Here is an 11,464-nt window from a genome sequence, read left to right on the forward strand (position 1 = left end):
CAAAACCTTTTATTAAGTCTTCTTGCAACTGTTACATTTGCTCAGGAAAACCATTAGCATCCCAAATCACCTCAGCAAGGAACGTTACATTTACAAAACTGGATTGATTTTAGATTTCAGCCCCATTTAGTAATAACCCTTCTATGTATACAGCTATTTCAATTAACGTTGTCGGATTAAAATCAAGCTAAAAGACAAGACCGCAATGTTTTGTGGGATTATTTTTTACGAATAATTTCATCAAAATTATCCCTGCGCGTGCTGGTTATTGTACTGCTAATTACAACCTATTGTTTTCTCCAGGCATGACTGATTTTGATGAATTTATTCATAAAAAGCCTACGTAAACTTTCGGTCTTGTCTTTTAGCTTCATGCTTTGAACCGACAACGTTAATTGAAATAGCTGTATATGAAAAAAAAAAAAAAAAAAAAAAAAAAAAAAAAAACAAGAAGAAAAACTGCAGATACTGACAAGCCAAATAATGCTGTGTTTAACTGCCTAAAACAAAACCAACACAAAAACTGAAAGCGCGCTGAGTTTTAATTAAGCATTAACTGGCTTGATTTTCATCTCAGCTCGTTTAACAGAGTAGTAATAACCCTTCCAGTGATACCAGTTCACACCGTCAGCAAGAGAAGAGTGTTGGCCCTTAAGATATTGGCCGTTCAGGTTGGAATGGTGACAGTACTCGTACCACCAGGCTCCCTTGTATTCTGCGGCACAATTCTCGCCAGATTTGTCATTGTCTCGATCTTTAGTGCTGAACGGCATGCCACGATGTAAAGAAAGCGAGTCACCAGCAGTTCCTTGAAAAAAAAAAAAAAAAAACATCAGAAAAGAAAAGTATGGCGTTAAAAATGTCGCAGCATATACGTAGTTATTAAATCTCTCATCAGCAATTCAATATACCGGATATTTCATATATTTTACATTTATTTATTTATCCTCCACTCCAAGTCATGGGTATGAATCCCATTCAAGCCTGAAGTTACCCAGACTTTCTTTTTGCAATTGCATACATTGCGTACATAACTGTGAATTGGGCTACCATGTCTATAATTCGCAGTAAAATATATAATATTTCATATGCTTATTCTTATTTTTTGTTAAATTTGTTACACAAAGCTTGTTCCGAATTGAGAAAAAAAGTAACAATCAATGTATCAAAGTGTCAGATTTACTTACTCCGTAAAATAACATGAATAACAAAAAATTAATGTTAATTTAAAAAAAATCGAGAATACTGTCTATGATCATTTTTTCACGTCCAGAACATTGCTATCTTTAGTCTTTAAACGACCTTAAGCAAATATTTTTAATTAATAAGCGTTCTCCTTTACATATTTTTAAACAAAGGTTTCATAGGACGTTATTTGAATACAGCCTTCTATCTGATTGTCCAATTATTATTGTATACCTACCAGAGTATGAACCAAGAGTGAGGATGTAATTGCTTCCCTCATCACTAACACCAAAGGAACTGTATTCAGCATATGCTGTATTGCCGCTGAAGTCTTCAAGATCCACTCGAACCTTGCTTGTTTCTTTTGTCAGACGATGAATCTTGTCCAATCCGAGCCAAAATTCCCCATTGAGATTTCCAAAGCCTCGTTTGTAGTGGTCCCAGTCGAGGTAGAAATTAACCGAGCCGTCCAATCTCTTTTGAAACACAGTCCACCCCCCACCGGCTGTTGTTTGGTCACAGTACACATCAAAGGCACCACCATTGTCGGGGTTGATCGTGTAAACACCGCTGGTTCGTTTACCAGCTTTGTAGAGTTCAGAGCAGCTCTTATAAACTAAAATACAATATAAAATACACATATTTGTTAGTGCATATTAAGAGAGTTGAAAGGATATTGTGGGCTAGTTTTGTTTCCGTATCAACAAAAACCAGGTAAATAAATGATGTCAGGTGCAGTAGTCAACATTAAGGTATTTAACTGTAAACCGAGCTTGCCTCCGCCTGTACAATTTCTTAAAAAAAAGGCAAAGGTCGGTAACTAGTCAACTTAGAAACAAAGCTTTAGATACCTTTATTAACACTGATTGTTTTGTTTAAAGACTTGATTTCTTCTCTAAGCTCCTTGACTTCGTTCTTTGCTTCCTGAAGTAGTGCATGCACGGCCTCGTATATTTCTTTACACTTTTTGGGAGTTTTAGTAGCACCAAGTGTGGATAACATAAGCGCAACATAAACTAGGCTCCAGACGCCACGCAAGCTAGCCATGATCAGCTTTTCAATCACCAGGCAAATGGTTTTGCTGCAAATGAATGATCAGGGAGGAATGAATTAGCTTCCCAAGCTTATTTCGGCGGTGTTCATATAAGTTTTTGAAAACAGATTAAAAGGCTCTCGTGTTGATTATTTTGAAGGATGAAAGAATAGCAGTAGTGGAAACGAATCTTATCTCATGGCAAAATGTGTATTCTTTTATACTTTGAAAATACTGATTTGACATGGTATTTGTTTTAAGCAAATTCATCCAAAAGCTGTTTAACTGAAATGTTTGATACAACCAATATAGCCACTTCACCTCCACTTCGAAAAGAAAGATTGACAAATACATCAATCTAAGCGCGTCTTTATTGTATATCCCCGTGATTACCAGTTTCTGACGAAAAGCTATCACTCTCAGAAAAAAATGTTCGAACAATCGTCATGAGGGCTTATATAGATATCAGAGTAATTTAAAGAGCCTATGAAGGAAAAAAAATAACTTAAGCTTAGTTGTAAGGCCTTTCAAAGAGAACAAGAATGGCATTTACTTCTTTTGAATATCTTCTCTCGTTCCACAGATATTCAAGTTTTTGTTCAAAATTGATGACGTCACAAATCGTTTCGGTAAAGAATAAATTACAGAATCAAGAATATCTCAGCAAATATTGGATTGATGCTGCTCAAACTTGGCACCAATAATATACGCCAGGAAAGGAACAAAATGACACTTATGTGTTTGACGTTGCTTTAGTGTTATTTTCGGCCCCAGTCACTTTCTGCAATTAACCAAATATCTCCATTTTTGACCAGATAAGGAGAGGCAGACAGTCCTACTTTAAATGCACGAAGTGTCCATATTTGCCTAAGTCTCCTCTACATCTCATTGGGAGAAAACAATGTCTGAAAGTGAGGGAGGAAGACCTTGGTCCGAGCACAAATTGACTGGAAGTCGACTCTTGTCAAAGGCTAATCTCGTACCCAGATCTCCCATGGTCAGGCGGAGGGGAGATCTCACATTTCGACATTCCCGAACCGACTGAGATCAGGGTACGAGATTAGCCAAAGACATTACTTCTCTCTAGTCTTGGCTGAAGCGTCAACGGTTGATCTGGCTCTGTTTTGGGAATTATGTGAAGTTCCATAGTCGCTACTGCCATATTTGAAAAATATCTGAGCGTTCATTGAATTTGAGAGGCATGTGAGAAGATAGGAATTGGCACCCCCGTGGAAAAAAATAAACTAAAAAACCAAGAACGAACATGAAATCTGAAATTAGAAAACGAATAGGCAAAATACGGCCCTCACCGGCTCGGGCTGGTAATAAGTTAGTTTCCGTGTTTTCGTGGCCATCACCAGACACACCAAGGCTGGCAAGATTCCTATCTTCCCGGGAATTGAAAGAAACTGGTAGGAACAGCGAGAAAACCCGAACGGTTCAGGAATGTAAACATCTCAGCTGGTAAACCCCATGCACAGAAGCTAACGGAAAACTAGCTGAAAACAAAAACTGTTTTAAAAGGACAATCGGCTACATAACTGGCAACAATGAGAAAACGTAGACTTTATAGAGCACCGAAAGTGAGCAACTTGGTCAAAAATATTGTATTAAAACCTGAATAGCTAAACCTTAATACCTCAAAATTTAGAAAAAAAAACTCACTTTGATGAAGGACAAAGTCTTGATCTGTAGTAACTGCTTCTTGATGTCGGGTTTTTAATCTCCGTATCCTCTGCAGTCCTCTGCAATAAGATAACTCAAAGCAAAGATGTTATCCACTTTATGTCTCTCAGTATCCATGGCATCAGTTTTTACTTCTTTCTTTGGAATTTCTGTTTTAATTTTTCGTTTTCCCTTGACATTGAACATTGTTTGAGGACAGCCGCGCATTTTTTTGTACCTCCAATTTTGCTAAGCCACACAAGAAGTTTCTGATGAATTCTCTCACCCTAATGGAATGGACTTCAAATGAAAAATGCTGTTCTCTGAGCAGAACTTTCTTTAGCGCGTCTTTGTTTTTATCATTTTCCCTTGACAGTGAACCGCATTGCTTCAGGCCTAAGCGTGCAATTTCTTGTAACTCCACGTTTACGTAGCAACGTATCGGGAAAACGCTTGTTTAATGTTAACCGCGTGCTTCTGTTTCTGGCATGCTATTGCTATCGTCCGTAAAATTCAACTGAAACAAGCGCCATACTCAGTCTAAACGAGCAAAACCAAGCGCTAAACGTCACAAAGAAACGCTAAAGAAAGTTCTGCTCAGAGAACAACACTTTCTCATTACCATTCCCTAAGGGCCAGAGAAAAGCACATGCACTGTTCCAATTTCTATTTTACCAGCCAATAAGCAAGCTTTTGAGCTTAAAAGTAAGTCCCAAGAACAAAACATTCATTGTAATCTAAGTAATGTTCTTTTTTTGTGGGAACCTTCGGCTCAACTCCTTTTTTGAATTTGAACAATTTCCATCCATGCCATAGCTGCGTGTTTCTATTGCTGCCAAACCATTGTTGTAAGAAGTCAAAACAAATAAAAAAGGCGCCAAACAAAACAAAGAAAGTGATACTACTCCGAGAAAACCGACTTCTTATTTGCATTCTATCTAAGCACTACGGCAGCTTAGAAACATCATGTTGAAGGATCGATGGTGTACAAGCTACCTTTTACCGGTTAGCCACTATGATTAACAAATGAATGCAAACTTAGAATGTTCTCTTTCTTCCATACGGGGAATGTAGCCAAACAATTGAAATCAATGACGTCGGGAAAAAGCCGGTTCAAAACAATGTGCAGTATAAACTCCAATATGGACGCAATAAAGATGCGAGATGATCAGGGGCACCCAACGGATCGCTTCGGTAAATTATCTGTTCGGAAGGCCCTTAATCCCCTACAATTTTCTACAGGGAATTTTCACCACGAACTTTCGTGATATGGGAAATTTAAGGCCTATTGTTTTCGGATTAACAAAAATGTTGTTTCGGGTACCGAAAAAAGGTCAGCTAAGATTTTCGGAAAGGAAATAAGACCTAATAGACAAAAATGCCCCAATAAAAATGTTATAGCGCTGCCTAAAATGTACCTATAGAGCTTTAAAGCCACTCCAGATCGCCTAAAATAACGTTTTAAAGGATCTGAGAGAAAATTGTCGTTGGGTGCCCCTGGATGATCCGACTCAAGTCAAACCACAGGAAAGCAGAATCGGTTTAAAGATTATTTGATACGGCAGAGACACTGAAGGACTTAAGATAATGGCAAATTCATAGCATAGAGTGAATTAGATTTTTATGAGGCAAACAAGTCAGACAAAAAAGTTCATGCATTTAAGATCGAAACTGACACAGGGTCGATCTTTTTGACCGGACTACCTGATGAGAACGTTTACCTGTTGGGTCAAAACCATGCTACCTTTCCTTGTACATAAAATGTTTCTAGAACACTCAACAAGAGGAAAATATCACTGGAGTATTTTTCTCAAGGGGAGATCAACATGTTTTCCCCTGGTGCACCAGGAGCCAGAACCAACTAAATTTTTGTCCAAGGGTAAATTGGATTTATTTTTCTGACTCCAGGTATCGCTGACAGGTCGGTTTGAATATAAAAGGACCGCTTCGAAGATTTTGACACTTTGGTCTCCCTCAAGACATCAATGCCTCCGTCAAAAACAGAAACAGACTGAATTATATCCTGGATGTCGCAACCTTTTCTTGTGTCATATTGCGGTTTCTGGCTTTGGTCAAACTGCCTGACCGGGGTCCAAAGATCACGCGTGTAAGGGCTTGCAAGCCGAGAAAAACTAATTTTAAAAGAAAACTTCGTAGCTTGTACTAAACAATCGTCTCAGTTTCTTCCAAAAAGAAAAAAAACAAACGGGATGAGCTGTTGTGAAGGAAATCAAACCTCTACAGTGCCAAACTTCGCGGTAAGCCACTGAGAAAATAATCTTCATCGTATAAGCTCACCTTTCCGTTACATGTAATGCAATTATTCTAATGCATGTACACGTATGTATTTCATGCCTACGTCTGTATAAGGTATGTATGGACATTACTGGTTTTGTGATATGCAATGAGAATTACAAGGAATGTTTTGTCGTTGTGACTGACTTAATTTTGCATATTGGCTGGTAAAATAGAAATTGGAACAGTGGACGTGCTTCTCTTTGGCCCTAAGGGAATGGAAATGAGAAAGTGCTGTTCTCTGAGCAGAACTTTCTTTAGCGTTTCTTTGTGAGGTTTAGCGCCCGGTTATTTATTTATTTATTTATTTATTTATTTTTTTGTAACTTTTATTTGTGACAAGTAGGATGAAAGAAAACCGTATAAACGTTTGTTTGCGTGTTTTAAAGCGAAAAACAAAGACTCGCAGCATACACAGACTAACAGTAGGGAATTTAAGCAACGACAACGTCGACATCAACAAAAAAGTCACTTGAAAATGTAACTTCATTTCATTAATTTTGGGCTACTTCGCGATTATTTCAACCCCTCCAACTTGTACAAAAATTGTGAACTACCCAGGAACCAAACTGGTACGCGTGTCATGCGAGTTAAGAAAGAGAATGAAAAATTCACTGTCGTATGTTTACGTTCTCCACAGAACCTTGAATTTGGTCATTTCAGTTTGTTGTTTTGCAGAGGACGCAAGGAAATCAGTACGGAAATTTAAAACGCACGTACAGGGCAATTGCCTGGCAGTTGCCGTTGCCATTGACGTTGCTTTTAAAAGTTCTGTTGTCTCTTTTCGGCGTGTTCAAGCACTGCTTCCATAATAAAAAATTTCACGTGCGGGGCATGGCCACACTTTTTGTCGGTCTTCCAATGGTATTTGCTTTCACTTCTCCGAAATTTAAAACTTTTGAAACATAACGTTTTATAGCTCTTGGTGGCATCCTAAAGCAGCTGCCACCTCATCCACTTGATATCCTAACATTTCTTTCATCCAAATGGCTCGCCAGCGTAGATCTTCACTGAACAGGCGAGGATAGCTGATTTTGATTAATTTATTCGTAAAAATTCCATGTAACCTTGCGGTCTTGTCTTGTAGTTTCATGCTTTGATCCGACAAAGTTAATTGAAATAGCTGTACAGTGTAATGAAAATGTATGAAGGATGAAATATTTAATACAATATTTCTTGAAGAATTAGGAAATGCAAAAATGTGTATAGACTGATCTATTACAAAACATCTCGTACACAAATGACAGTGGAGACTTTCATACAATATTTATTTCATACAATATTTATTTTGCCATATACACAACATTTACAGATCAGTGAAAAAAAAAATGAAGAAAATTGATGAAAAAAAAAATAAATGGCGAGAAAACCAGAAAGAAACCACGAGGCTTATAACAAGTCAGGCTTCCTCACTTAAAATAACTAATCTTATATTAATATTACAATATGGACTTATGGTAATTAACTTTGACTGCGTACACATAAGAATTACAGCCTTACAGAAGTTAATACCTAGAGAAAAGAAATATTATTTAAGCTTTCTTTTAAAAGAAGCGGAGGGGGGAGAACTAGTTATGTCAGAATTTAGCGAATTATAAAATTTTTGACCTTGAAAGTAAATTGAAAACTTCCTGGTGTTCGTTCTGCACAGTGGCAAGCGGAAGGACTGAGCATTCTTAGTATTATAATTATGGATTTGACTATTCAGTAAAAAAAAATGTTATTTAATTTGGAAGGGAGTGTAGAGCTCTTAAATGAAAACATAAAAATACCTAATTGAAACGAATGGATATCATGAAATTTTAAGAGTTTAAGTTCCTTAAAAATAGGGCCAGTATGGGCAATGTATGTAGAATTGCTTACTATTCTTAACGCACGAGACTTCAAATGCCATCTTACCTTTTAAGCGCTTTCTTTGGGCAGTTTTAACACGAAAAATTACAAGGCGTAGAAGGAGAATTATAAACAAAATCAAAACTCATAGTTTATAATTAACGATTATTGTAAAACCGAATGCGATCGTTAAAATGTATATGTAGGAATGAAAAATAGATAAGGAAAAACGTATAGGGAAAACACTTGTTTAATGTTAACCGCGTGTTTCTGTTTCTATACAACTGAAACAAGCGCCATATTCAGTGTAAACGAGCAAAACCAAGCGCTAAACCAAACAAAGAAACGCCAAAGAAAGTTCTGCTCAGAGAACAGCACTTTCTCATTACCATTCCCTAAGGGCCAGAGAAAAGCACGTGCACTGTTCCAATTTCTATTTTATCAGCCAATTGCAAGCTTTTGAGCTTAAAAGTAAGTCACATAGACAAAACATTCATTGTAATCTAAGTAATGTTCTTTTTTGTGGGAACCTTCGGCTCAACGCCTTTTTTGAATTTGAACAATTTCCATCCTGGCCATAGATATGTGCTTCTCATGGCTATTGCTTCCAAACCATTGTTGTAAGAAGTCAAAACAAATAAAAAGGGCGCCAAACAAAACAAAGAAAGTGATACTACTCCGAGAACACTGACTTCTTATTTGCATTCTATCTAAGCACTACGGCAGCTTAGAAACATCATGTTGAAGGATCGAAGGTGTACAAGCTACCTTTTACCGGTTAGCCACTATGATTAACAAATGAATGCAAACTTAGAATGTTCTCTTTCTTCCATACGCGGGATGTAGCCAAAGAATTGAAATCAATGATGTCGGGAAGAAGCTAGTTAAAAAAATTGTGCAGTATAAACTCCAATATGGACGCAATAAAGATGCGAGATGATCCGACTCAAGTCAAACCACAGGAAAGCAGAGTCAGTTTAAAGATTATTTGATACGGCAGAGACACTGGAGGATTTAAGATAAAGGCAAATTCATAGAGTGAATTAGATTTTTATGAGGCAAACAAGTCCAAACAAGTGAGAGGGATCTGACTTAGGAGAACAAAACACACGCAAAACACACGCAACTGCACTTTGTGGGTTGTCTAAATTTCGATTTAATTTTGACGCCATACCAACTCTTATATCACGCTTGCATGGTGACCTATGTCACATACGCTTTGGTGACCTGTGGTGTTAGCCATTTTCGAACGCACAGTTAGTTCTCCCTATGCACAAACGGGCCGCACGTACTACTACACTACTACTCTTGAAGCCGATATACTACTCGAACAGTAACAATAATCAATCACCTTAATTTGATTCCCTTTTACAATCAAGTATATATCGATCGATGTGCTCTGGTCTACAAAAGGATCATAAACGCATCTCTGAGAACAAATTCTGACGCACACTCAAGAAACACTAGGTATTGTATTGATTGTGCCCCCTTCACAGAAACACCTTTAAAAGCCAACCACTCTAAAGGCTCCAAACAATTTTCAAAATTAAAAGTTTTAAAAAATACAAAACTATTCAAGGAGCTCAATCTTGCTGAGAGAAACAGCTATTAATCTAAGCGGCGTAGGATGCGGAATCAAATGCCCGTGAGGCTCCTTCAGTAAGCCTTTATGGTTTATATTTCGAGTCCCTGGCCAACCAATCACACTGATGTGAACAATGTTTTATACCTTGCCATTATTTACTTCTGCATTCACGAGTTGACTCACAGGAGTCTTTGATTTAAATGTGGTTTAGTTTTGTTTTAAACTACTCTACTAGGGGAGCAGAATTTCAATGAACGTTTTGTCGTTGTGACTGACTTAGGCCCGGTTCATACGTCGAACTTTACATGAGCCGAACTTAATCATTTGGTTCGGCGCATGTAAAGATCGACGTATGAATCAGTTAGGATCGACAGATATGTATTTGGGTCGACCCGCCACTCTATTCGACTGCGCCAGTCTAACTGAAAGGCAAAAGTTCGACTTCGATTCATACGTCGAACTTTTACATGTGCCGAACCAAATGCATACTTTACGTATACATAATATAAATTATACCTATCCCAGAGGTCTGCGCGTTCCATTGACTTGGCATGCGCAAAGGATTTCGTTCTGAACAAGATGGCGGGAAAAGAGGAATGTGCTTGTTCTACTTGTTTAGAAACAACTAAATATATTTGTCTGAGATGCGAAAGATTAAAAAAAAAACTCTATTCTTGATGTACACACGCACTTCAAACCGACAGAAACTTTCCAATACAGGCTATATCAAAGGCGAAGCGTCAAAACTTCTCAGAACAAAATCTTCAAAAACAACATTTGAAGAAAACATTACTTTATTCAAACAGAGGTTACGCTATAGAGGTTACTTCGATAACCTTATAGATAAAACTCTCTCAGAAGTCAATCTCAGCGAAAGAATGTCGCGGCAAAAAAAAAAAAAAAACCATTTAAAAACATTTTGCCGCTTGTTACGGAATATCGTTCTTCTGTGCCTAACCTAAAACCATTCAGATGAGTAAATGGCACTTGATAGAAAATCAATCTCTGCTAAGAGAGATCTACAAAGACCCTTCCCTACTGTCGTACAGAAAAGGGAGATCTTTGAAAGACGTACTTGTAAGAGCAAATTAGCATTGAAGGTCATATTCGACCAATAGGAGCCGTGTTTGGCCTGTCTTCGTTATTTTAATAATAATAATAATAATAATAATAATAATAATAATAATAATAATAATAAAAAATAATAATAATAATAATTTATTCACTTAATATAGCGCCTTTTAACATTAAAATGATCAAAAGCGCTTTACATGAATTTAAAAATTTTATATAAAAATATAATAACTATAAAGAATTATAAGAAATATCAATAAAAACTAATACTAAAATAAACAATTGACCACCCTCAATGCCATTTTACCAAACAAGCTCTTCCCGCATGTCACAATTCATTTTTCCCGCCATTTTGAATCTTGTTGAGAAAAAACAACAGCCGATGACCTCGAAAATCTACTTTTACACTTTAGCTTTAAGTTCGACTTCAGTTAGGTTCGACGTCTGAATCAACTGCCGAACTTAATTATTTAGGTCGACCTTAATAGGTATTAGGTTCTGCTCATGTAAAGTTCGACGTATGAGCCGGGCCTTAAGTTTGCATATTGGGTGGTAGAATAGAAATCAGTGGAACAGTGGACGTGCTTTTCACTGGCCCTTAGGGAATGGAAATGAAAAATGCTGTTCTCTGAGCATAACTTTCTTTAACGTTTCTTTGTGGGATTTAGCGGTCAGTTTTATTTGTTTAGACTGAGTATGGCGCTTGCTTCAGTTGAATTTTATGGACGATAGGAATGATATGATAGAGCACAGAAGCACCCAGTTAACATTAAACAAGAGTTTTCCTTACCCGT

General features: G+C 37.2%; 1 protein-coding gene across 1 annotated transcript; it reads right to left on the reverse strand.

The window, feature by feature from the left end:
• On the reverse strand, window positions 1–1,922 carry LOC146476914 (ryncolin-1-like). The gene is made up of 2 exons (XM_085113854.1): window positions 1,424–1,922; window positions 1–808 (listed from the first exon to the last, which is right to left on the reverse strand). Exons 1-2 carry the CDS (start codon window positions 1,824–1,826, stop codon window positions 546–548), a joined length of 666 nt encoding a protein of 221 aa, XP_084969980.1. The 5' UTR covers window positions 1,827–1,922; the 3' UTR covers window positions 1–545.
• Between the last annotated feature and the right edge of the window lie 9,542 nt (window positions 1,923–11,464).

Source organism: Pavona decussata, unplaced genomic scaffold, assembly GCF_977016875.1.
Source record: "Pavona decussata unplaced genomic scaffold, jaPavDecu1.1 SCAFFOLD_72, whole genome shotgun sequence".
Taxonomy (NCBI): domain Eukaryota; kingdom Metazoa; phylum Cnidaria; class Anthozoa; order Scleractinia; family Agariciidae; genus Pavona; species Pavona decussata.

Bases quoted from the DNA above. Each gene is read 5' to 3' on its own strand.
- LOC146476914 (XM_085113854.1), bottom strand. From the start codon at position 1,826: ATGTGTATTTTATATTGTATTTTAGTTTATAAGAGCTGCTCTGAACTC. The intron at 809-1,423 runs GTAGGTATACAA...TTTTTTTTCAAG, and splicing joins CACTCTTGGTTCATACTCTG to GAACTGCTGGTGACTCGCTT.